Genomic DNA, 24,094 nt, shown 5'->3' with positions numbered 1-24,094 from the left:
AGATCGAAACTCTTTAAGTATGATTCTTTTACAGTATAAAAAAAGTGATTAAATAACATTTTTTAAATTTCGCGCACTTCATACTATATTTTCATGAATATCGTATAGGATAAATATTCAGAATCATTTATTAATAATAAAATGATAACATCATTATTTAAAGGATTAAAGAATTATTTGGCGTAAATTACGCAACATTAGATTCAGAACCTATAATTCTGTTATCATAGTAGGATTATCATCAGTGGTTTTCAATCAGCGACATTCGATATTTCATTACAACCTTGCCACGAAAAAAAGAAAAATATTACCAAACGTTCTGTTAGATTTTTTCCCTATCTTTACACAATTTACCAAAAACTATAATATTTAATAATCGTTTCAATAAAAAACAAACCCTTTTGCATATAAATTCCCTTTTACGGCTATTAAAGCAAAAATAAAATACAAATTATCGTTTATTAGAATATTTTCCCATTTTGGAGGATTCCGCATTTTGTATTGGGAATCACTGTGACGTGGTTTTACTGTACGAGGTTCAAGGGGATCAGTGATCGGTATGTTACATTAATATCACACGTCAGAGAATGTACGAATGGAAATACAATTTCCTTAAAGGTCAATCAATTTTCCTCTTCAGGTAAAAAGGAGATCTATAAGAGGCTAAATCGAACCTAATATTTTTAAATACGTCTCAGTCGAATTGTCTTTAAGCTTTATTATTTTAATCCGCTGCTATAACCGCGGGATCATTTGATAATTCAATTAATTTAATTAAGCGGGGCACTATTTTCCATTGCACGCCTCGTTTTCGGTATTGTCGCTTTTTGAAATACAGCTACAAACGGATATTTTTCTCTTATATAATTGAATTACTATTATTACTTAATTAAATTACCCACGGAGCGACGTTTTTCTTTCACTCTGTTCACTGAAAAATCAATGCACGTCGACTGAATTTGGTAAGGGAATTTCTCTTTTCTATTCACTTTTTTATATTACATCTCGTAATCAATGTTTTCCTTCATAAAGTTTTGCATTCTTTTCATTTCTAGGAATATGAGATGGCCAGGCTTGTAGCGAATTTAATTATATATTTATGTCTGCTGTGTAGTATTATCAAAGCTAATGAGAGTGGTGATAGCAATGTTCAGGATACAGCGGCTAAGGTGGTATATAAGACACCCGAAATTTCTGGATTCGCATATTTAGTAGAGACCTTCGACAACGAGGAGAAGTTTAAGAAATCTTGGGTCTTGTCAGAAGCCAAGAAAGACTCTGTTGATGAAGATATAGCGAAATATGATGGTTATAACCTCTTGTTTCTAGTTTTACTCATATATGTCTTCAGTTTACAAAAGAGATCAATGCACACATCCATGTAAAAGATGATCAATTTTAAGATATTGTGCATGTATTTAAAAAATTAACATAAGTCAAAAAAATTTTTCAGGTGAAGCGAAAAATTATTTGTAATAAACATATAACATTGACAAAAAGGATAGACTCTAGGAAAGAATAGTCAAATATTATTTTCATGCTTTTTCTTGTTATTAGTCCTTGAAATCTCCCTTTCATAGTTTTAATGTTACAATGTAGAAGTAAACTATTTTGAGTTGTGACACTTTTGAAATATATAAGTGATATCTGCAGAATTTAAACCTGGTAATGTACTATTCTCTTAGATGGGTGTGTCATTATTTTATTTAATAAAATTACACTATAGTTATATATGTAGTAAGGAAAATGTTAGAATTAAGAGACAATTTTTGCTAGAAACCTTCAAAATCCAAGCTAGTGTAAAACATAACAAAGAAATTTGTTTCCTAGTTGTATTACTTTTCTACTAAACTGATGATATGTTTTGATTTTTATGACATGAGACTATAATCTACATTATTTTTGTAGGAATTTGGTCCATAGAAGAACCTAAAGAGCATGCGCAAGAGGGAGATCTGGGGCTAGTCCTTAAGAGTAAAGCTAGACATGCTGCTATATCCACTACATTATCCAAACCATTTTACTTCGGTGATAATCCATTAATTGTACAATACGAAGTAAATTTTCAAGAAGGCCAAGAATGTAGTGGGGCTTATTTGAAATTGCTTACCCTGGATGCAGAGCATCAAGATTTAAAGAAATTCCATGATAAAACTCCCTATACTATAATGTTTGGTCCTGATAAATGTGGAAACAATCACAAGGTATATATATATATAATAATAATATAAAGAATAATATAATAAAACAAATAAAACAACAAAAAATAAATAAAACAATTTTATTTTTACAAAACTGTTTCAAAATTAATTAGTTGCTTTCCTCTAATGCAGCTGCATTTTATCTTTCGACATAAAAACCCTCTCAATGGTTCGATAGAAGAAAAACACTGTAAGAAACCTAGAGAGCGCTTGGAAGATTTTTTCAAAGACAAGCAGTCTCACCTATATACTTTGATCATTCGTCCAGATAATAGTTTTGAAATCAAAGTCGATAATAAGGTAGTAAATTCTGGATCTTTGCTGGATGATTTCACTCCACCAGTCAATCCACCTTTGGAAATAGAAGATCCTACTGATGTTCAGCCAGAAGATTGGGATGACAAGGAAAAGATCCCTGACCTATCAGCTGTTAAACCAGACGATTGGGACGAAGATGCTCCAGCACAAATTGTCGATGAAGACGACATCATGCCTGAAGGATGGCTCGAAGACGAATCACCTATGATTCCCAATCCTGACTCTGTAAAACCTGAAGATTGGGATATTGAAATGGATGGAGAATGGGAACCTCCAGAAATTCCAAATCCAAAGTGTGCAGATGCACCAGGATGTGGACCATACAAGCAAAAGATGAAAAAGAATCCTCGATACAAGGGCAAATGGTCACCACCCTTGATTAACAATCCTAATTATAAAGGCAAATGGAAGCCAAAACTAATTCATAATCCTAATTACTTCAATGACCAACATCCATTCCGGATGATGCCTATTGTATGTTTCTATATATTATAATATTTTACAAAATTTTGTTTTGTTGTTTTGTTTTGTTGAACAGAATATGTTTCATATTTGGATTTCTAGTTTGCTGTGGGCTTTGAACTTTGGTCGATGTCTACGGACATTCTCTTCGATAATATTCTTGTTGCTGATGATGAAGAAGTAGCAAGAAAATGGGCGGAAGATACATTCGAAGTACGTCGGGCTAGAATCGAGAAGGAGAGTGTAAGCAATTTTTCTTTTCTATCCAAAGAAAAATAGCAATCCAACATTTACTTGAATTAAATTTATGAATTAATTTATTTTTTAAAAGAGGTATAAGTTTAATGAGATGTGCAATATAATCAATATAATCAATATACGCTGTACTATGCAGGTAACTTTATGGGGTCGCATATTAAAAGTAACAAATTATAAACCAGGCTGGTGGGTGTTGTATTTTATATACTGTGCAGTACCAGTTGTATTATATATTTGGTATCTTCTGAAACGAGTTCGTGAGGTATACTTTGTAATTTCAAATGTGCAAATCGCTCTCATATCTGTAATATTGGTACCAAAGTATAGCAATATGATGACTAGACTTTTAGTAATAATGTATCCACATAGATCGTTTACATATAGTATAAAAATTGTACACATTTCTCAGCTATAAATTATACAAAATAGTAGTGAAACAGTTAAAGGAGAGATATAAATATTTAGAAGTTTATTAATTGATTATTAGTTTTTAAGTAAATTCAGTGTAAATTGTATGACTTGTAATTTTATGATTATTTTAAACAGTATAGTGTATGGCATCAGGTTGGCGTATTTGCTGCGGAACATCGCTGGATATGCGGTACATGTATAATAATTCCTGGCTTCGCCATATTGCTAATAATATATTACTGCTGCTTAGCTTCTCAGGTATAAAAGAATCATCAAGCCTTATAAACTATTCCTTTCTAATATAGTAACTGTATAAAACATACACAGTAGTTTTAATTTTATAGTTACCTTATGCACTTTGTAACGATAGTATTACGTTAATTGCGATAGTTTGTTAATATTAAATCTTGGTTTTTTAAAAATATTTGGAAGTAATTTTTCCTATTTTTATAAAAGATTCTCTATCTTTGTAAAGTAAGAAATTTATAAATTTTCTTTTAGGATAAATATGATGTAAAAGATGAAGATAAACAACCTTTAGAAGCAAATGAACAAACAGCACAGAAGCAAGAAGAAACAGAAAATCAGCTACCTAATACTGAAGCAGAGGAAGAAACTGAAAAGTTAAACGAAACTGAAGAAATAATAGAAAGTGAAGATAATGTTAGTAAAAATTTCTTCCATGTTATGTTATGTTTCTATGTTATGATAAAAATGATTTTTTGAAATTTATTTTAATTTTTAATTTGCTTTCAGGATAACCCAGCAATAGGTGGTGATGGACCACGACGAAGAAAACCAAACAAAGACTAGAATGAATTAAGATTATATGAAAGGAATTCGTACTACTAAGGTATTTATGCAACACTCACATTCCACTTGACACTTGCATTGTAAACGTTAGAATTTTTCTCAGTATCTAATTATATATTATAAAATGTCACTAGAAGCCAGATTTTTATCTAAAAATTAGATATTTTGTTCTCATGTGTAATTTTTCATTAAGTCATACTTTTTAAGCAAAATAATTTTCACATTGAAGCATGTTTCTCACGCGTATGAGTGATACAAGTACTTCAAAAAAAAAAAAGAAAACAGTTTTGTAAGAATGATGTTTGATGTAATTATTTATGTCTTAATACTATGTAGCAATTTAACTTTTGTTATTTTATATTAAGAAAAAAAAGACGAATAATAGAATAGATTTATTCACAGTTTCTGTATAACAGAGCGGATGACGTGTCTTTTTTAGAAAGTTCGTTGCTTGTGTCCAATAATGTTTTACACACAATCCATATAGAATTTGTTATTTAATATTACCAGTTAATATTTTTCATAGGCATGTATTATATTATTCAATGTAACGATTTTTCTTAAATAATGTTTCATTCCTTTGCTATTATGTTAATAAAGTATGCAATGTGACTGAAATAATTTTATGTATTATATTATGTTGTATTATTTATAAGTGATAAGTCTGAAATTGTTTAAAAATAATCAAACAAGTAGATTCTGAAAATCCTTTTCCTCCGTGTTCACAACAAAAACAAAGTAAATTTCTATTTAAATTTACGAAAAAATCAACACTTTTTAAAACAATTCAACTAAATTATGCTATTATCTTTTTCATTAAAAAAGTAAAATTAAAAAGAAGATTACATTGATATAATATATTATATAATATTTACATTGATATAAGCAAATGTAAAATAGTTAAATTTTATTTTTGGGAGACTCCGTTTCTGACCTTAAAAACAAAACATTGCGTTTTGTCATCTGCATATCTTATAATAGAAGTATAAAAAAAACAGTCTTATTTAAAAAGGTATGATTGTATACTATTAGAAGAATAGTTATTATAATACAATTTGCGGTGGATCATTAAAATAAAATTGTTTTTATTCGTAATACTCTCTTATGTTATATATCCTTTTTCTTTAAAATCGACATGCTTTGGTTCGAATACATATAAAAAAAAGAAATGTGAAATATACAATTCCCTATTAACAGTTTCCATCAGATCAAATTTTTTAGTTTATGTTACTATCTTATTTCTACCTTAATGTTATATAATCTAATAATATACATTTTAGGTACAGATTACAAATTTAAATAAGTGTTCAAAGGAATAAATTTAGGGACTAGTAGAAGGAATACTGGAATTCTGTGTACAAGACTTACAAGTAGGCACTGCACGTTGTGAATTATGTCCAGCAAGAACAGTGTGTGCACCCATGCATCTTGTGCATAATACCTCTCCACATGACCAACAGTGATGCTGAAAAAAAGAGGAAGGAAATATAATTCTAATTCTAAATTAAATCTTAAGTTATAATATACATTTACCTTTTTATTAAATGCGTCAAATGTAGTAGAACATGCACACTCTTCCATGTTACGGAATAACTTCCAGTCCAAGGAAACTGTTTTCAATTCGTTTTGTAACTGACTAATTTTTATCTTACACTTTGCTTTCTCTTCGTGAGTTGGTGTATTTTCTATGATAGTTTCGGATAATGGATCCATTGTGTATTTATTATCGAATTTTAGTTTCCCTTGTACTTTTTTTTTAATGTTATTTAAATTCAATACTGAACTCAAAGAGTTAGCTCTCTGTTTATAGTAACAAGCAACATTAAAAATCCAATAAATAAAAAAAATTGTCAAACAATATTTATACCTTTATGAGAAGCTTAACGTGATCTTCTAAACAACTGGTATGATCATGCATTATCGAAAGATAATCTTCGTACGTTTCTCTCGGATGAATACCATTCTCGAATCTAAAGTACAATCCTCGCCATAAACTAGAAAATTATTTTTTATGTAATTTGTAATTGTTGAATACGTTTACAAAATAAAATTATATATTACATAATACACTGTGGAGCCAATTTAGGTTGGAGAACAGGATTAGTTTCTTCATTGAAACGATTGCATTTGTATAAAGGATTTATATATTGGTGCATATTATTTGCAATGTATCCCCATAGAGAATATGTTCTTTCCGATACTCTAAAAATAATTAAAAATATAATAAATTACTTATGTAAGGATAAATTACTACTTGAAAATAATACCTGAGAATTTGTCTTTCTTTTTCTGAATTCCCTATAAAAGTACCATGTTGACAACTGTGTACATGATCATGAAGAGTTATCAAAAAAAATTCGTTAAATTGAAACTTATGGGGATACTGTTGCAACAGTTGATATGTTGCATCAACGAACTGAGTAAAAATTGGGGCTAATTCTTTGTTATCACAGTTAATGTGACCACATCGGTCACTAAACTTATGTCCAAACGATAACCAGTCTTTTTCTATCAATGCCTGAAAATGAAACAAAAATATTTAGTTCTGGTTTTGAAAAATTAAAAATTTATGATAATAATCATAACAATAATAATGTTCAATCACTTCTTACTTGAAAACCTTGAATTGTCCTGTAGAATGGATCCAGTAATAAAGCACTCAATGAACATACTTGAGCAGTGCGATCCCAACCATCACTACAATGCACTACTACGCTAACTCCATTTGAAACTGCTCTAGCAATAAACCAAGCAGTCTCTAAAATAGATCGTATATGTTTCAACCATCCACTGCTTTCCAAACCACTTAAAAATGCACTCATTGATGTCATCCTTTGTACTATACAATAATTAAAAATATGAAAATAATAAATATTCATAATTTGCGTAAAAAATCTAAAATAAAAGACTCACATTCTATTAATTTGTTTAAGCTTGTTCTCATTACATGAATATTTTCAATACCAAAGAAGTGAAATTTTATGTTGTCATAAAAATTCTCGTTCTCATATCCTTTTCCTGTAGCTCTATTAGCAAAGGCATTGATCTAAATAAATATTAAAAAGGTATAACGTAACTGATCTCTATAATGGTATTATTGAAGACGGTTTACAATTATGAACATATTTTGGTGAACGTTTTATAGACTTACTCGTGGTCGCGTATCTACGACGTACATATATTTAGAATTAGGATTTGTTCGCAAAATATTGTACATCATTTGTTCGTCCTCGGGACATCGTGCACTAAATCCCGATAAAGGTTGACTACATCTGCAGATAACAGCCTGTAAAATATTTTACATAGGACCTGCTTATTTTTTTCATATTTTATCTATTTCAATAACTACGCATACCTTGTTGGAATATAAATATGTTAAAACTGGCAATCTTTCTCTACTTCTAAACTTTGCACTGCCTATCAAGATACTGTTGGCACATGTACTAGGTACATACAAATATTTTGGATAAGTATCACAAAGCTAAAAGTTGAATTAATATGTTTAGAACATCAAAACCTCACAATGAATATTATACTTTAAAACAAATATAAAATTTGTACCTCGTAATTTGTATTTAAATACGTTAGAGACCATTCTTCATTTGGAACACCTTGCCTTTGAAATTCACTTTGTACATTAAAAAAATTCCATCCTGCATGTTGCGGTAAGGTGTCTTTGTTCTCTTGATAATGAAAACAATAAAGATCATCTAAACTTACTAAAAACAAAACATACAATGTTAGAAACTGATTTTTTAAGCTCTACTTTGTATAGGACAATGTTTACCTGGGCAAGACAATTTTGAGAGAGTAAGATATATATCATGGCAATCTCGTTCTTTTGGAATAACAAATGTTACAATGAAAAAGTGTTTACATTTAATACATAATGGGGAGCCTGTCGTAGTCAATGGCTGCTTCTCTATATTCGCAATGTGAGTATATAACACCTATGGTAAAAAGCTTTATAAAAATATTTATATTACTTGGGAATAAAGGTAAAACAAATGATCGTAATAAAATTATATTCATACCCAGATTTTCTTTTTTCCACTTCGTTCTGTAAATATAAGATGTGTTACAGTTAAATAAAGAGTACCAACAGAATGGTTGTTACTATATTTATCTAAAATCCTCACGTTCCCCACCTGGAATTATAAATTTTGCATATCATAATGATGTTATTCCAATTCTTTAAATTCTAGATATATATTTTATAAAGTATATATTTATTGAAAATAAATGCATACAATTTTCTACATTCATTCTAATACAATTATGTAAGGACAATTATTTTTTGTTGTTATTTTTTTTACAGACATCAATATGCAGTGAACGAAAAGACATATTGGTGAATGTCATATTGACAGATGTTCGTAATTGTGATTAAAAATTCATTCGAAACAGCTTTACGACAAATGAAAGGTGTTTATCACGATACCTTCGAGATTTTTATTTGATCCATTTCGTTCTGTTCGTTCACAGTTGTTTACACCTGATGAAGCATTTGACGGGCTGTAAATTGGTTACCACTGACTTATCAGACAGTAACAGGGGTTCTCAACCTATTTTTATCGAATATGAAAAAGATATATTCCCCATTGCCTTGATATACGCAATTAATTACTGATTACATGAACGTAGCTTGTCGAATATTTAGATGAAAACATTGACATTCATTTTAGTTATCGACACATTTCTGTTTTTTAACTTTCAAATCTCTTATGGGTTAGTCATAGATGGCAGCAGAAGAGTAAACATCACATCTTTCTATCTTTGACAGAAACCTTTAAATAAATAACATTATAACTAATTCGACACCTAGTCCATTTGATAAGAAACTACTCAATTTTCTACTATTTTACGAAAAATTTATGTTTTCAGTGTATTAAGAAGTTTCTGTGATTAATCAAGTACCTATAGTTTAAAAAATTAACAATGAGTAACAAGACTGGTAATACAGGTAAATATCTTGCATATAATCACGTCTCGAGTGAAAGGTATTTGCTGTAATAGTTATGCTTTTTTAGGAGAAATAGATCCTATACAGGAGGAGCTAGCTGGTCGTGTGCGAGAAGTTGGAAACCATGCAATTTGGAGTCTGTCTAGTTGTAAGCCTGGCTTTGGCGTAGATCAATTGCGCGATGATATAACAGAGACATATTGGCAGTCTGATGGACAACTTCCACATCTGGTAAACATTCAGTTCAAAAGGAAAACAACGATTCGTGACATATGTATATACACAGATTACAAGTTAGATGAAAGTTACACTCCCAGCAGGTAAGAAATGTTGTATATATCTTTTGTTACTTGAAAGTAATAAATGTTAGATAATTGTTAATGTTATAACATCATTTTTAGGATAAGTATTAGAGCAGGTACAAATTTTAATGATCTCCAAGAAATAGAAGTAATGGATTTGAATGAACCAAGTGGTTGGGTTATCATTCCCATAAAGGACATAAATGATAGACCTATTAGGACATTTATGATACAAATAGCAGTAATAAGCAACCATCAGAATGGACGAGACACGCACATGAGACAAATTAAAGTTTATAGTCCCACACAGGATGTTCTTGGACCACCTGCTCCCTACATTGCAGGCCACTTCCTTACCAACGAGTTTTTGCGTTATGCTACAGTTAGATAAAGAAATAATCGTTGTGCAAGAAATTGTAATAACAAGGAATATTAATGAAATATTCATTAGAGTTCAGTTACAATGTAAAATTGTATGTTACACACATAATTCATATATATACGAATTTGAATTAATCCTGTTACCTGGAAGGGGAAAAAATGTAAACATGGAATGTAAAGACCACCTTTTCATCTATGAACTATTTCTAATTGTGAATCAACATTCTAAGTAACGAGTGTGGAAATATGATATTAAAGTTTTTCCTTATTTTAGTATTAATCAACACTGTGAAATGTCACGAATATACCGAAAAAAATTATGCATTAAATGCTGTACTTAAAGATACATCAAATTTCTTTGGAGAATTGAAGCTAGATTATGGTATGAAATTTCTAATGATAAAATGAAGTTAAATGTTATTTATATATTATATTTCGAAATCTAATTTTTAGCGTCGAAAAATTTAAATAATACATTAACTGAAATTAATACAAAAATTACGGAACACATTAAAAACACATCGAAAATAATTTCTATCCGCCATAAAAGAGAATTACAGGAGAATTCTGGAGAAGGTAAGTATTTATTAAAAATAATTGAAAAATAACAAGTATATTTTTTCTCTACAAATATATTTATTTGTTTAACAACATTGTTAAAGTCATGGTAGATATCTACTGTTAATTATTCAAATTATTTATCAATTTATTTGTACAAGATTGTTAAAGTCATGACAGATATCTACTGTCAATCATTAATCATACTATCAATTTGCCAGTTCAATACATTTAACTTCAACATCAAACAATTCCTGAAACACATGTTGAGATTTGTGTTCTATTAAATACTTTAATACTTGGTTCATATCATTATGACGTCCTGAAGTAGTAAAGAATATTTCTTGAAAATCTTTAAATTTACGCATTATATCCATCATATCTTTACAATCTTTCTCCTCTTCTATCAGTCTTAACAGTATTTTCTGCCAATTCATAGATTTGATCTAAAATTTTCAAAATATAAAATTTAGTTTTCTATAATTATGAAAATACAAAAAAAGAGTTTCTTGTTTATTTAGATTAAAAAAATTGGTACTTTTTGCCAACAATAGTCGCAGTCTTCAAAGGCACCTTCTATACAAATTACTCCAGGCTTTCCTGCCAGACAGAAACCCGTAAGGGAATTTTCTTCTGCCAAATCGACAATCTTCTTTCTTTTATATTTACTATATATATGATGACTATAAATCCAATATCTGGTAAAATCTGTTGAATTCTTTTGATCTTTCTTCCTGTGCTTAGGAGTGAGTTCTTTGTCTAGATTTCTGTTGGAATTTGTAAGGAAATTTTCGCCATTATCTTGCAGCCACAATACTAATACTTGAATGCAAGGCTCATTTTCTTCTTGATGTTCGAGAATATCGCTCAGTGTCTGGTTTAATAGCAATTGTTGAGTTCGGTTCAGAAAAGAGCTCCTTGCATAAACCTCAGGCTTTTCTTTAGGATAATTAGATGATAGACTAATCAATAATTCTATAGATCCCTGTGAATGATTAAATACCAGATTTTTAGCAGACATTCTACTGATATATTATATTGATAAAAATGTTTGTTTCAAACTTACATTGTCCAATGGAATTTCAATGGAATATTCCAATCTCCGAGGCAGTTCCTGCATCGGATTCTTGGTAAATTCGTTAATATCAGCCAACACTCCATGATCTGTAATCCTTAATTCTTTTGGATAAATAGACTGCAATGTTTCCAGTTCGCAAACCTGAGTTGTTAAATTTTCTTTTATTTCTTCGTATGTTGACATATTGCCCGTTAAAACACATATGGATGTACACGTTAAAATTATTTCTAATTTAAATAGAAAAAAAAAATAAATAACGTTAAGGTTATCGAAGACTCAGTGAGATAATAACACACGTGTGTTATTGCTTTGGTAATTGACCGCAAGTCATTCAATCGGTGATCCTGGTCAATTATCAAGGGAAGGTCTATATCACAATTACCACGAATCCTCTATACTGATACTTTTAAGAACTGATGGGGATAGCGACGGCCACTTAACCTGTACACAACATTGGCCAGTTAGTAAGACAGCGCCGTGATTTGAATCGATAAACAAAAATCGAATCGAATCACCAAATCGATAACTAAATCGTTTGTTAAATCGAATTTAAATTTAAATTTCAATATTAATTTTTACAGGTATTAATGTATTCACTGGGTTTCATGATCTGAATCGACTCAATTTCGTAAATGTTCAAGACATTAAGTTCTTTTCTCTTCAAAATGAATTTGAAACAATCTGGTTTGCTGTAGTTTTAGATATTTCCAAAGTATCCTTGTACCAGATAAATGTAACATTCTATTATTTTTATAAAATCAAAGTGAAATGTTGAATTTTATAAATTAGTTTTCATTTCAGAATGACGTTTTTTATGACACAATCTCTTATCCTGTGGTAAATGGAAAACAAATATTTGTAAATAGTTGTCCATATGGAGCGCTTCTCATTATCCAAAATCAAAATGGATCTGTTATTTTAAGTTTCACCAAAGTCCTAAACAACTATTATCTGCAGCCAGTTCATGATTTTGAGTTGAATGATATAAATCATCTAACAATTTGGAATGGAATGAATCGGTTGCATTTAGGCACAGTTTCTCATTCAAACATTTCAATTTACATCTGGTTTGATAATTACTTTGATCTGATACAGGTCATTGATGTTGGTTCTAAGAAATTAATTCCATTCCAAAGTAAAGGATTTATGTATTTAGCAGTGACTGGTTCTTCTACATTGATTTTTAAGTATTCCTTAAGAACCAATAAATTTGTAATGGTACAAAAATTGCCATTGAGTGAAGATGTCTCTTACTTTCAATTAACAGAAGGCCATTTCACAGAACACTATCTAACTCTATCAACAGAGTCTTTCACTGTTATTTATAAGGAAATACACGATCGTTTTATACCATTTCAACAAATTTCTTCTGGTAATTTTATATTACCAGTTATTTCAAGGAAAGCAATTATACTCTTAACTTTACATAAAGACACTATAGTAGCCTATCAATATAATGGCTGGAGATTCATAGAATTAAATGCAAAATTATCTGAAATCAGTCAATTTCGTCGAGTAATACTATATAATGAAGAATTATTACTAATGAGAAGCAAAGATAATAAATGGACATTGAAACAACCATTATGGATTAAAAAGAAATCTAATAAGAATTTACAAGAAGAAATAAGAGTATGGAACATTAATGCCAAGAATAGAATTCAGAGAGCAATGAAAGAAATTCCAATGCCAAAGGATCCTATCACAATTTTAAGTGGTCATATTGATCAGCTTTATGTTCATAATGTAAGATATTGCATCTTTAACAAACTAAATTAAGCCAAACCAATTTAATATTTTTATTACCTTTGCAGATAAACAGACACAACTTACAACAATTAAAAGATTTATATAAGCAATATAAGAAACTGACCTTTAGATTTCAAGCACAAAAGGTTGATATTAGTAACAAGTGGCATCCCAAAATTAAAACTATTTCTTCACTACATGCAAAAACAATTCAAGTGAATTGTAAAACAAAGTGTAAAATCAATCGATTGAATGTTAAGGAGAATATGAATTTCTTGACCAAGTTAGTAATGTCAATAAAGACAAATCAAGAATTAAATTTTGATAAATTAAGTATAGAAGAACTAAGCAACTGGAAATGTCCTCTCTTAAGTCTTCCAATAGAAGACATTATAGTTTCTGAATTAATTAATGGAATAACTTTAGGTTATTTACAGGAAAATGCTTTGAAAGTAACTGGTGATCAACTAGTTTCTGGTAATACATTCTGACTTTCATTTCTTAATTAACTGTTTAACTATAGAAAATAATTTATGAAATCTTTATTTCAGGAAAGCATATTTTTACTAACATGAAGGCAACAAATGCTTTTATGCCATTAAATATTGCCACATTCTTAACAAAGCAAGATGTAACAATAAAAGAGATGAAAGTTAAAGAATTGAATTTAACAACAGGAGGGATTTTATTGCCATTAAATGGCTCATTCTCAACAGTTACTGGTTCAATCAAAACACCTAAACTAAAAATAAAAAATATTGATGATTTAAGGGGAAAAATAGAAGGAAAATGGAAAAGATTGTCACCTACAATATTCGTTAGTGAGCCCATGATTTTATATAACAATTTCACTTTAGAAAATGTCAAGATTGATAATTTAACATCTACAGACTTAATTGCTAGTAAGACAGGGTCAATCAAAAGTACCTTGTCAAATGCAATATCTTTACACGATAATATATCAGTGTCCTTAATCCTTTCAAGTGAAAAAATGGCAAGTATAATATTTCCTACATATTTAATTTTGTAAATATATTGTGATATAGTAAGTAACAGAAGTAATTGAGTTTTATTCTAGAAATGGAGCAATATCACTGTGTATGGCTTTAAAAAATGGATTACTGTGAATTTCCAAAATATTAGTATTATATCAGGAAATAAACATTTTCACCAAAATGTAGAGATAACAAAGTTCTCTTACAATAAATTAAAATCAGAGTAAGTTTACTTAATATTTGCATTAGTAAAAGAATTAATACAAAACAAATATATTTAAGCAATATTTTCTTTATTTAAAGGAAGCAAGATTTATTTTTAGAGGATTCAACATTATGTGCCACCTCTGTTATTGCACCTGAAATTAAAACTACAACGTTAATAGCGGATATCATTGCTGTAAAAAAATTAAATAGTTCACAAATTGTCGGGAACTTGGGTGAAGATTATTTCATTGATAATTTCGCAGTAGTTTTCAAATCTATTTTATCTGAGAAACTGTATTATCATAATCTCACCGCAAAAAATATATTTACAACGCAACTGAATAATTTGAATTTAACAGGTAAAATAAGATAATTTTTTAAATATTATATTTCTATTTGATACTTCTTATTTTATTTGATACAATTTGTAAATTTATCAATTCTTTTTTAATTATACAGAATTGAAGAGGCTTGTGAATTCATGGATTGAACCTAATATTCTCAATACCTCTATAGAAGCAACAAACTTGAAAACAAATACTCTCAGATTACCTGTTCGATTTTACATAGAATTAGATAACAAGATAATTAAAAATCTAATATTAGAACAACATGTTTATGTAGATTACATTAATAATATTAATATGACTGATTTCTTGGATAATGCTATAAGGCTCACCGATATGAAATCTTTGCAAAATATAATATTTCGTAAGTTATAATTAATAAAAATTAATAAAAATTAATTAACGATATAACGTTTTTTATTCAATTTATTAATAGTACTTTGTTTTAGGTAGCGATTTTAGTACGAATCATATACATGCTTCTCATCTTCCATTTCATTTGATAGACACAGAGAAAGATCTTAATTTGCATAAAAAGAGAATTTCTGGTAATATAGAAGCAAATGCAATAAATTTACCATATTCTTTTAAAATTGCTGAAGATGAGACTCCAGTTAATATCTTTATTAACGGATCTGCACGATTTCCACTTGAACCAGCAATAATAAATGTAAATAATATTAGACTAGAAAAACTGTTTACAGAAATTTGGTTGACAACAAATGTTACAACACTTTATGGAAAGAATTTGCATTTTGAAAATATAGTGATAAATGGAAATGTTATTTTAGATGTGAGCAATGAATTATCATATAAATATTTTGTTATAACATTATAGGACAAATCATTATTAAAATAATAATCACTTTTAGAATGAAATAAGTACATTAAATATTGAAATGTGGAAAAACATTTCAAAACGTGTTTTAAGCAAAACCAAGTTACAGGAAATATCATACCCTGTGTCTTTGAATAATATTGAAGTTCCTTTTGTTGTGGGTTCAAATGTTTCAAGACTAAAATCTTCACTATCAGATCTCAATGATATATTTGAGAATTCTTTGCTAAAGGATAAAGACCAACAAGTGAAGGCAAAATGGACATTCCATACATTAAAGGTCTTAGGTAATAATAATAAAATTGTGAGATAAAATAAAGGATTCTTGTAAAATATTTTTGAAACAAATTTTACAATATATGAAAAATTTAGGAAACTTGAGTGCAAAACATACGATTAACAAACTGGATCTTAAGAAAGATGTTATGAGATACGATTCGAGAGAAAATATTGTAACTGGAAAGAAAACAGTCATACGTTTAGCTGCAGAGAATTTGAATGGTTACAACTTTGATAAATGGGCTGTTAATGCTTTGACGAAGTTGAAGAAACATGCAATCATAAAGGGACAAAAAACATTTATCACTGCTACGTTTAGCGATATAGAGTAATTAATAAAATTAATCTATTTACCATTAAACTGGTTTAACTAAAATTAATATTCAACTGTTATTATTCATTATTATTAATTAGGGTGTCTGGAACTGTAATGGGAAATACTATAGAAGAAGTATTAACAAAATCTACGAACCAAAGAATTTATGGTCAGAAAAAGTTTCAAGGTTCTATTAATGCATCTGAGCTCATTGTTAGTGGTTTAATAAATGATGTGAATTTGACTGAGCTAGTAGATCATCAATTAAAGAAGAATAATCATCTTCAAACAATAAAAACAGAAATTGAATTTCAAAACAGCTTACATATTCATGGAGATCTTATAGTTAAAGATACTTATGGAGGAGCGGAGTTGAAGAACTTTTACACAAGTTATTTGAGTGTTTTACCCATTGCTGAAAAAATGAAGATATTTTTAGAGGCAGCCGAAACCATTAATACAGCTTTACAAAGTATTTCTTTTACTTTTTCTTTTTAACTTTTAAGAGGGCACACCACAATATTTTATGCATATCAAACTTAAAACTATATAAAAAGAATCTTTTCAATTTTTCGAAACAAAGTGGTATACCCTCCTTAAACAACAGGTAACTTTAATTATTATTATTAATACTTAAATATTTTATCATTATAGATCGAGCTGTTTATATAAATAAATTGGAAGTTGTAGAAGACACCATTGTTGCTTCTAATAAATCTGAAATTATTCAGCCAGTACAATGTAAATCTACAAACTCTTCCTCGCATTGTTTTAGTAAATCTGCACTGAACGGCACTGTATTAACATATCAAACAAACGACAGTGACTTTCATGTCAAAAAATTAATTGTCATGGACGAAAAAGAACTTATTGTATTTGTAAACTTTGATTCTGTATCCATATCTTTATTTAGTAATATAAAGAACGAACTTGTTCATTCAAAAGGTTTGTCCAAGTTCATTTGATGTTTCTATTTTATTGAAATGCTTTAATATTCAATAAGTAGACTACGAATGTTTATGTAAATACTTTCATAATTTGTAGAACTACACATACCAAGAATAATGGAAGCATTTGCGGAGCCAAGGATAGATACCTTGTGGATCATTCTACGACTGACCACACAGACTTTAGTCTTACGTTATCAGCCATGGGAAGATCTGCAAGAATATGTTTTGCCAGTCACGGACGTGTTTGAAATAAGTACATCTCCAAATAATCAGCTTTTGTTATTACTATCAGATGGTGTATGGGATCTTGAAGGACTAGCAAGTCCTAGAAATATTATTGGGATTCCCCTCAAAGAAAAAGTAGAAACGTTCGTTGATGAACATAATTTCTATGTGCAATGTACTTCAAAAAATAATACAACTTTAATGAAAGCACGATACATAGGAAATTGAAGATTGTTAAATTAATTTTCTTGCATTATCTCTGATATGTAACTGAGAAATTTAAACAAAAGTATATTAAATATTATTTTCCTAATATTTGGGTGTCTCAATGTACAATGAATGATGTGTGATTATTGTTATTCAGTATGAAGGAAACTAATAAAACAGAACCTTTAAGAGGTGTATAAAACTGTTCAAGATGTATGAAGGTGTAGAAAAATTGTCCTGACAGCAACTTGATGGTTTATGGTCATGGAGATTCATATAAAGCTCAACATACGTATACTCCTGAACGCTAAGAGCGTTTAAATATGGGTCCAGCAGCTACAGAAGATATTGTTACCTAAGCAGCAGAAATTATTATATATATTTCTTCAAAAGAAAATAAAAAGAATAAAATAAAATACAAACTCTGGCAGCTTTCTTAATCACGGTGACCTCTTCAGGTTTCGCATTAGCCGTGTTGTTCGTTTTCTTCTTTTCCTCCACTTTGAACAATTTCTAAAAAACAAATATTTTAATAAAAAAGAATTAAATTGCATATACATCCGCAGTGTAGTGATAAAAAAATAATCCTTCAGTCTTACAGGATCTTTCACAGAGAATTTCTCTTCGATTTTCTTCCTCTCCTGCATTGCGTTGTTAAGAGCAGTCTGTTCAGCTGGTGTGAGTACCAGAAGTCTAGGATCCATTGCAATCCATTCACTGTGCAATGTCTGATCCAGTTTCCAGCGTTTCGAGACATCAGGTTCCAAAAGACGAGTCACTAGCTTCTTTACTTGTTCGCTTAAGGTTTCTGCGATTTTACTTCGGAACTTCCATTTGCGATTTGTTTGTTGTTCGTACAGACGTTTGATATCAGTGTCGTCAAAGGGCATCGATTTGTTTAAAAGAATGTAGAGGATGACACCAAGGGACCAGAGATCCGCGATCTTTGGATTGTACGGGGAAGCACGAAGGATCTCTGGGGCAGCGTACGATAGAGAACCGCAATAAGTATCGCTCAGAACGCGTTTACCTCGATTATCTATCACGTAGCGAGCAAATCCGAAATCCGCAAGCTTGACATTGAAATTTGACGTTAGTAGAACATTCTCGCATTTTATGTCTCTGTGGGCAATCTCCATTTCGTGTAAATATTGAAGACCTGAAGCAAAGATAGAGTTTTTTAATATAGAATAGTCATGATTTTTAATAATTCTCCTGATCTTATTTATTTCATCATGTACTGTATTTAAAGCAGGGACCAAAATAGTAATTGTTTTTAAAAGTTCTAATTCTTAAAAATCTTCCAAAAAATACATTTATTAAAAAATCAAACTTTAAATGTTCTGGCTCTATAAATAGTTATTATAGATGATTAAGACTCTCCTGATCAATAGTTACCAATAATAAAAAAAGAATATTAATCTTAAAAAATATTAAATTTAATATGATTATTTGTGAGAGAAATCATTTAAACTAAAATATGAATTCTTATACTATAACTTCTTAAATTTAAGTCATAACAGATATGGTCTCTGATTTAAAGAGATATCGGTGTTACCAAGAGCAAGTTGTCGAAACCATACACGCGCCTGTCCCTCTGCAACCGCACCATTCTTCAGTATAAACTCCAGGAGATCGCCATTCTCAGCGTAACGCATAAATATGAAATATTTTGTACGTCTTTGGAATATACTATGTACATGCACCACGTGAGGATGATTCAATTTCACCAGGATGTCGAGCTCCCGGGGAAGAAACTTTCGGACGAAATCTTTTGGCGCTAGCCCGGTGTCTATCACTTTGCAAGCCAAAGTACTATTCCTTTCTGGATCTGATTCTGGTTTATACTCCGCCAGATACACCTACGATTAAACAAATACAAATTTTATGTTAATCAAAGAAAGATTGTAAAAAATGTGCATATATTTGATAAGTCCAAGTAAAGAAAACGATGTTACCGACCGAGGGGAGGAATAAATTTGAATTATACCCCTCTTTTGTAAATCGTTTACCGTATCGTTTTATAATCTTAATAATTTGCGAGATGCTTAATTAACCTTCGCGTAAGCACCTTCTCCCAGCTTTTTTAAAAATTTATAACCGCGTGCTAATAAAACTGCCTCCTCGGATGACGTCTGACTCAAACTCGTCATGAGATTTCGCGATCCACAAGTGACATCCTACTGATCCTGTTATAATAATTCATAACTGATTAGTAGACTGCAGATTTATATGCAAATTCATAATTTTATAAATGTAATTAAAAAAACAGAACTATTATAATATTGTGTAAAAACTCTTATACATTTTATAGTAATTTAAGATTGTTCTTCCGCTTACTTTTATTTAACAATCAAGATTGCAGTGGAATAGAGTTCTGGCTATGAAAATATCAAAGTCATTTAACCATTTTGCCTAATTAAATATCATGCTCGATGTAAAACACGATGACAGAATTCATGGCCTACTTTATATGTATTTATATTACTTCAAACATTAAGAAAATGAATTTTTAAAAAATTAAAGGATACCAAAGAGATAAAAAGTTAATTAAAAAATTAGTTAAATGAAAACATTAAGAGTTCGTGTTTTATTGAAATGTATATTTAAATATCGGATGTAGCATCTAATCGAGATATATCGACTTATTCGACTTCGTGAATGTGAGAGAGGTGATGGACTTTCTCCTGTAACTCAGGAGAGAGGAGGAACGTAAGTATGCTACGAATAATTTTTTCATTTTCATTATTCGATTCTCTATAAAACACGTTTTTGTTACTTTTATAAATATAAAAAATCCTATAATTTTAATAAATATTGTAAAAATTAAATTTTGTATTTAAAATATCAATCTACTAGTCATCAGAGACACGCGTTTTGGGGTCAGTGTGGTACTGCCCCCTAACGAATAAAATATTTCTACCGTTCAAAAACATAATCCAAACCTAACCTAACTATTTTATTAAATACATTATTTAATTATTTACTTTTTCACTTAATAATCTATAAATCTTATTTCTTTTGTCAATGTCAAACAGAATGGCGGACACTGCTCCAGCCGCGCGTGGAGGTTTTCGTGGAGGGTTTGGTTCTCGTGGAGGAGGTGACCGTGGAGGTCCAAGAGGTAGAGGCCGTGGAGGCAGAGGTCGAGGTCGTGGTCGTGGACGTGGTAAAGAAGATAGCAAAGAATGGATCCCAGTAACTAAACTTGGACGCCTTGTTAGAGATGGAAGAATAGAATCCTTAGAACACATCTATCTCTTTTCCTTGCCTATCAAAGAATATGAGATCATTGACAAATTCCTTGGAGTTGAATTGAAAGATGAAGTACTGAAAATCATGCCAGTACAGAAACAAACCAGAGCTGGACAGCGTACTCGTTTCAAGGTAACTTTATATAGGCATAACTTTTCAAATGTTGATCTAGTATGATTATTAATTCACTAGAGATGATATTAGCAATTTCCCATTTTATAGGCTTTCGTAGCTATTGGGGATTATAAAGGCCACATTGGCCTAGGTGTAAAATGCTCTAAGGAAGTGGCCACTGCCATTCGTGGAGCTATCATACTGGCTAAGCTTTCAGTTGTGCCAGTACGTCGTGGTTATTGGGGAAACAAGATTGGTGATCCTCATACTGTACCCTGTAAAGTTACTGGCAAGTGTGGATCGGTTCAGGTGCGTCTAATTCCAGCACCGAGGGGTACAGGTATCGTATCAGCGCCTGTGCCTAAGAAATTATTACAGATGGCTGGTATAGAGGACTGCTATACCTCGGCCAGAGGATCTACTTGTACTCTTGGTAATTTTGCAAAAGCTACCTATGCAGCTATTGCCAAAACCTATGCCTACTTAACACCAGATCTCTGGCACGATCAGGCGCTAAGGAAAGCTCCTTATCAAGAGTTCGCAGACTATTTGTCAAAAAGCCACAGAGTTGTGGGCAGACAGAGGCCTGCTGAGGTTGCCTAAGAAATAAACTTCCATATAAATTACCTAATTCTGGTCATTTTCCCTTTCCTTTCCTATTTTTATTATATACCATATTTTGTAGGTAGACTGGTAGATGTTTATGCACTTATGGTATATAAAGATGCAAAAATTTACAGAACACACATGTAATATAAAAAAATATTGTAAAATATTATCTAGTTAAATATTAATATTCATAAATAATAATAATTATAAAGTAAAAATCAAATAAATTATATATTTCTGTAAAAGATACTACTCTATGTACTATCTACAAACATATCTCTAGAAGTCTTAAACTGTTCATAAGCATTGTTGAAAGTTTCTATAGTGTGATCACAAATCTTTTCAAAATCTTGTAATCCTTTTCTTAGTATGTCTATAGCTTTTCCGTTTTTCGCTTGGATCCTCAAGTATATATTTCCTTCTGCTGGATGATTGACGAAACAAGCACAAAACTCCACATCAGGACTGTAATAAAGATGATTAATAATTAATGGTCTATTTATGGTTGAACTTACGTTCTAATTAATGCGGCGTACTTTTGCGAGATTACTGCTACTAAGGAATTTCCCAAAGTATAACCTTCACCCATGAATACAAAAGTTTTACATTTCTCGGATGATTGTTCGCTAACCACCTGTATATAAAATAAAGTATCGATAATAGGTTATGTTTTATATTTTACATTGCAAAACATATAATCTATATAATTTAATATTAATAAATATCGTACCTCTGCTAATCGACCCATTTTATCAACTATTAAACTAATTATTGTAAAATATATTATATTATTATAATATTAAATTCACAATATCATCAACATCGTCACAAACCCGTTGAACATACAGACGTTGTTATACTACATAGCCTAACCTGACATAGTGTTAGATACATAACTTGACATAACCTATTTACTTTATGTTCATATTCACTTAGTGTATTGCAAGATAGATTTAATGATCTTAATAAAAAATATTAATTATAACTTTCATTAATTGCAAAGAACAATATAGTTCGATGATTTAGTTAAATAAGGGAAACATTTTTCATTACTTAATTCCAAAGTTGTTAATAATTCTGCATTATTAATATAATAAACAACGCGAAAATAAACAAAAGGAGGGCAAAAAATGTCTATAAAACAGCTAATTTTCAATGGACCATTGAAGTTAAGATTTCAAAATATTGGTCCAAGATATTTCTTTTCAAAGGAAAATAAAATTATCGAATCCGCTGAGGAGGAACCTATCCTTATGGAAGAGAAAGATTATGCTGAGTTAGAAAGAAAGAGAAATAAATCAAGACTTACAGAAGCACATAGGAATATATTGTTAGGGAAAAGGCCTTACAATACACCACAAGATTGGTTTCATGAGACAGTCAAATACAAGAAACGAATATTAGGAAGGTATGGAATGGAAGCTTTAGGAGAATCTGCAGGATTGGCTTGGCCTACTCCTGAAGAAGTAGAAGACATGAAAGAATATGAAAGTCTTGCACATCCATTAAATATTCAAGAAAGATTACAACTGATTAAAGAAAAAAAGAAAATGGAAGAAGAAGCATTGTTAGCTAAGTATGTAAAAATAGTAACATATATATATATATATATATATATATATATATATATATATATATACTATAATATAAATAATAAATGTCTAAATATATATCTTTCTATAGGCAAGCGAAAATAGAAAAGAAAATGGCCACTATGAAGCAATTAATAGCTGAGGTACAAGAAAAAATAGCTCAAAAGCAGAAGATAGAATTGGAAGCTAAAGAGCGAAGGGAACGTAAGATTGAAGAGATTAGACGTCAATTGATAGCTCAAGGAACTATGTCCACAACAAAACTAACAGAGGCAGTGACTATGGCAGAAAAAGATGAGAAAAAGTTAAAGAAGGAACTGAAGAAAGCAAAGGCATTGGAGAGAGAAAAGAAAATAGCAGAACGATTGCTTAGAGAATCTGAAAGTAATAAAGCAGAGGAAGATGAAGATGAAACAGATTCTCAACAAAAATAATTAAATACCTACGAAACAGACAGTTTGATGAAAACGTGTTGTATTGTAAAATAATCTCTACATAGTAAAATGAACACTTTACAAACATTCACTTTTAGTTAAATTCCTACTTCTCCGTATATAAAATTTTCAAAGTAATCAGAGTTTAAAAGAATAATAATATTTACAGCTCGTAGTAAATATTGTATTTTCTTTTACTAATACAAAAAACGGTACATATTATTTTGTAAGA

General features: G+C 30.1%; 9 protein-coding genes across 13 annotated transcripts; 5 read left to right on the top strand and 4 right to left on the bottom strand.

Moving 5' to 3' along the window:
• The first annotated feature begins 341 nt into the window (after positions 1–341).
• Positions 342–5,923, top strand: LOC117242573 (calnexin-like). 4 transcript variants are annotated; one of them, XM_033509366.1, is made up of 10 exons: positions 342–962; positions 1,056–1,308; positions 1,909–2,204; positions 2,334–2,993; positions 3,084–3,224; positions 3,376–3,501; positions 3,786–3,908; positions 4,152–4,313; positions 4,407–4,503; positions 5,744–5,923. In XM_033509366.1, the coding sequence occupies exons 2-9, from the start codon at positions 1,065–1,067 to the stop codon at positions 4,461–4,463; spliced, it is 1,809 nt and encodes a 602-aa protein (XP_033365257.1). In that variant the 5' UTR covers positions 342–962; positions 1,056–1,064; the 3' UTR covers positions 4,464–4,503; positions 5,744–5,923. The 4 variants fall into 4 exon arrangements, with proteins under 4 accessions (XP_033365257.1, XP_033365256.1, XP_033365258.1 ...); XM_033509365.1 differs by lacking the exon at positions 5,744–5,923 and having other exon boundaries at positions 4,407–4,751; XM_033509367.1 differs by lacking the exons at positions 3,786–3,908; positions 5,744–5,923 and having other exon boundaries at positions 344–962; positions 4,407–4,751.
• Positions 4,895–9,083, bottom strand: LOC117242572 (myotubularin-related protein 6). The gene is made up of 13 exons (XM_033509364.1): positions 8,905–9,083; positions 8,498–8,611; positions 8,251–8,413; positions 8,025–8,182; positions 7,819–7,944; positions 7,615–7,749; positions 7,377–7,509; positions 7,076–7,302; positions 6,731–6,981; positions 6,525–6,665; positions 6,331–6,457; positions 5,997–6,263; positions 4,895–5,928 (listed from the first exon to the last, which is right to left on the bottom strand). Exons 1-13 carry the CDS (start codon positions 8,926–8,928, stop codon positions 5,785–5,787), a joined length of 2,010 nt encoding a protein of 669 aa, XP_033365255.1. The 5' UTR covers positions 8,929–9,083; the 3' UTR covers positions 4,895–5,784.
• A 157-nt stretch (positions 9,084–9,240) lies between these two features.
• LOC117242580 (anaphase-promoting complex subunit 10) lies at positions 9,241–10,389 on the top strand. Its single transcript, XM_033509376.1, has 3 exons — positions 9,241–9,426; positions 9,494–9,746; positions 9,828–10,389. Exons 1-3 carry the CDS (start codon positions 9,402–9,404, stop codon positions 10,117–10,119), a joined length of 570 nt encoding a protein of 189 aa, XP_033365267.1. The 5' UTR covers positions 9,241–9,401; the 3' UTR covers positions 10,120–10,389.
• On the top strand, positions 10,318–18,277 carry LOC117242571. Its single transcript, XM_033509363.1, has 15 exons — positions 10,318–10,491; positions 10,563–10,685; positions 12,327–12,478; positions 12,547–13,491; positions 13,560–13,971; positions 14,046–14,488; positions 14,573–14,712; positions 14,793–15,055; positions 15,156–15,411; positions 15,497–15,836; positions 15,916–16,168; positions 16,254–16,488; positions 16,575–16,948; positions 17,131–17,421; positions 17,521–18,277. The coding sequence occupies exons 1-15, from the start codon at positions 10,356–10,358 to the stop codon at positions 17,877–17,879; spliced, it is 4,722 nt and encodes a 1,573-aa protein (XP_033365254.1). The 5' UTR covers positions 10,318–10,355; the 3' UTR covers positions 17,880–18,277.
• On the bottom strand, positions 10,718–12,284 carry LOC117242577 (RWD domain-containing protein 2A). The gene is made up of 3 exons (XM_033509371.1): positions 11,734–12,284; positions 11,206–11,652; positions 10,718–11,113 (listed from the first exon to the last, which is right to left on the bottom strand). The coding sequence occupies exons 1-3, from the start codon at positions 11,926–11,928 to the stop codon at positions 10,877–10,879; spliced, it is 879 nt and encodes a 292-aa protein (XP_033365262.1). The 5' UTR covers positions 11,929–12,284; the 3' UTR covers positions 10,718–10,876.
• On the bottom strand, positions 17,914–20,388 carry LOC117242575 (testis-specific serine/threonine-protein kinase 1-like). Its single transcript, XM_033509370.1, has 5 exons — positions 19,916–20,388; positions 19,417–19,720; positions 18,458–19,017; positions 18,282–18,371; positions 17,914–18,213 (listed from the first exon to the last, which is right to left on the bottom strand). The coding sequence occupies exons 1-5, from the start codon at positions 20,009–20,011 to the stop codon at positions 18,166–18,168; spliced, it is 1,098 nt and encodes a 365-aa protein (XP_033365261.1). The 5' UTR covers positions 20,012–20,388; the 3' UTR covers positions 17,914–18,165.
• A 61-nt stretch (positions 20,389–20,449) lies between these two features.
• On the top strand, positions 20,450–21,853 carry LOC117242578 (40S ribosomal protein S2-like). Of its 2 annotated transcripts, XM_033509373.1 has the most exons (4): positions 20,450–20,570; positions 20,897–21,245; positions 21,336–21,536; positions 21,606–21,853. In XM_033509373.1, the coding sequence occupies exons 2-4, from the start codon at positions 20,898–20,900 to the stop codon at positions 21,828–21,830; spliced, it is 774 nt and encodes a 257-aa protein (XP_033365264.1). In that variant the 5' UTR covers positions 20,450–20,570; position 20,897; the 3' UTR covers positions 21,831–21,853. The 2 variants fall into 2 exon arrangements, with proteins under 2 accessions (XP_033365264.1, XP_033365263.1); XM_033509372.1 differs by having other exon boundaries at positions 21,336–21,853.
• Positions 21,854–22,048: 195 nt separating this feature from the next.
• On the bottom strand, positions 22,049–22,696 carry LOC117242581 (probable DNA-directed RNA polymerases I and III subunit RPAC2). Its single transcript, XM_033509377.1, has 3 exons — positions 22,567–22,696; positions 22,373–22,470; positions 22,049–22,301 (listed from the first exon to the last, which is right to left on the bottom strand). Exons 1-3 carry the CDS (start codon positions 22,582–22,584, stop codon positions 22,091–22,093), a joined length of 327 nt encoding a protein of 108 aa, XP_033365268.1. The 5' UTR covers positions 22,585–22,696; the 3' UTR covers positions 22,049–22,090.
• Positions 22,697–22,724: 28 nt separating this feature from the next.
• Positions 22,725–23,949, top strand: LOC117242579 (growth arrest and DNA damage-inducible proteins-interacting protein 1). The gene is made up of 2 exons (XM_033509375.1): positions 22,725–23,412; positions 23,520–23,949. Exons 1-2 carry the CDS (start codon positions 22,967–22,969, stop codon positions 23,860–23,862), a joined length of 789 nt encoding a protein of 262 aa, XP_033365266.1. The 5' UTR covers positions 22,725–22,966; the 3' UTR covers positions 23,863–23,949.
• The last annotated feature ends 145 nt before the right edge of the window (positions 23,950–24,094 follow it).

This window comes from Bombus vosnesenskii, unplaced genomic scaffold, assembly GCF_011952255.1.
Source record: "Bombus vosnesenskii isolate JDL3184/JDL3185 unplaced genomic scaffold, Bvos_JDL3184-5_v1.1 scf7180000016274, whole genome shotgun sequence".
Classification (NCBI taxonomy): Eukaryota; Metazoa; Arthropoda; class Insecta; order Hymenoptera; family Apidae; genus Bombus; species Bombus vosnesenskii.
The sequence above is the reverse complement of the archived record's forward strand: the minus strand, read 5'-3'. Positions and strand labels throughout refer to the sequence as shown.

Excerpts from the sequence above, each read along its gene's own strand:
- LOC117242571 (XM_033509363.1), top strand. The coding sequence starts at position 10,356 with ATGATATTAAAGTTTTTCCTTATTTTAGTATTAATCAACACTGTGAAA. Across the intron at positions 10,492-10,562 it reads AGAATTGAAGCTAGATTATG|CGTCGAAAAATTTAAATAAT; the intron begins GTATGAAATTTC and ends TCTAATTTTTAG. Across the intron at positions 15,056-15,155 it reads GAATAATTTGAATTTAACAG|AATTGAAGAGGCTTGTGAAT; the intron begins GTAAAATAAGAT and ends TTAATTATACAG.
- LOC117242573 (XM_033509366.1), top strand. The coding sequence starts at position 1,065 with ATGGCCAGGCTTGTAGCGAATTTAATTATATATTTATGTCTGCTGTGT. Across the intron at positions 2,205-2,333 it reads AATGTGGAAACAATCACAAG|CTGCATTTTATCTTTCGACA; the intron begins GTATATATATAT and ends CCTCTAATGCAG. Across the intron at positions 3,502-3,785 it reads TTCTGAAACGAGTTCGTGAG|TATAGTGTATGGCATCAGGT; the intron begins GTATACTTTGTA and ends TATTTTAAACAG.
- LOC117242580 (XM_033509376.1), top strand. The coding sequence starts at position 9,402 with ATGAGTAACAAGACTGGTAATACAG. Across the intron at positions 9,427-9,493 it reads TAACAAGACTGGTAATACAG|GAGAAATAGATCCTATACAG; the intron begins GTAAATATCTTG and ends ATGCTTTTTTAG. Across the intron at positions 9,747-9,827 it reads GAAAGTTACACTCCCAGCAG|GATAAGTATTAGAGCAGGTA; the intron begins GTAAGAAATGTT and ends CATCATTTTTAG.
- LOC117242577 (XM_033509371.1), bottom strand. The coding sequence starts at position 11,928 with ATGTCAACATACGAAGAAATAAAAGAAAATTTAACAACTCAGGTTTGC. Across the intron at positions 11,653-11,733 it reads TTGAAATTCCATTGGACAAT|GGATCTATAGAATTATTGAT; the intron begins GTAAGTTTGAAA and ends AATCATTCACAG. Across the intron at positions 11,114-11,205 it reads GCGACTATTGTTGGCAAAAA|ATCAAATCTATGAATTGGCA; the intron begins GTACCAATTTTT and ends TGAAAATTTTAG.
- LOC117242575 (XM_033509370.1), bottom strand. The coding sequence starts at position 20,011 with ATGACGAGTTTGAGTCAGACGTCATCCGAGGAGGCAGTTTTATTAGCA. Across the intron at positions 19,721-19,915 it reads GAGAAGGTGCTTACGCGAAG|GTGTATCTGGCGGAGTATAA; the intron begins GTTAATTAAGCA and ends GTTTAATCGTAG. Across the intron at positions 18,372-18,457 it reads AATTCTCTGTGAAAGATCCT|AAATTGTTCAAAGTGGAGGA; the intron begins GTAAGACTGAAG and ends TTTGTTTTTTAG.
- LOC117242572 (XM_033509364.1), bottom strand. The coding sequence starts at position 8,928 with ATGGATCAAATAAAAATCTCGAAG. Across the intron at positions 7,510-7,614 it reads TCGTAGATACGCGACCACGA|ATCAATGCCTTTGCTAATAG; the intron begins GTAAGTCTATAA and ends ATATTTATTTAG. Across the intron at positions 6,264-6,330 it reads ACGTTAAGCTTCTCATAAAG|AGAGCTAACTCTTTGAGTTC; the intron begins GTATAAATATTG and ends TACTATAAACAG.
- LOC117242579 (XM_033509375.1), top strand. The coding sequence starts at position 22,967 with ATGTCTATAAAACAGCTAATTTTCAATGGACCATTGAAGTTAAGATTT. Across the intron at positions 23,413-23,519 it reads GAAGAAGCATTGTTAGCTAA|GCAAGCGAAAATAGAAAAGA; the intron begins GTATGTAAAAAT and ends ATCTTTCTATAG.
- LOC117242581 (XM_033509377.1), bottom strand. Across the intron at positions 22,302-22,372 it reads GTAGCAGTAATCTCGCAAAA|TCCTGATGTGGAGTTTTGTG; the intron begins GTACGCCGCATT and ends TCTTTATTACAG.
- LOC117242578 (XM_033509372.1), top strand. The coding sequence starts at position 20,898 with ATGGCGGACACTGCTCCAGCCGCGCGTGGAGGTTTTCGTGGAGGGTTT. Across the intron at positions 21,246-21,335 it reads GACAGCGTACTCGTTTCAAG|GCTTTCGTAGCTATTGGGGA; the intron begins GTAACTTTATAT and ends CCCATTTTATAG.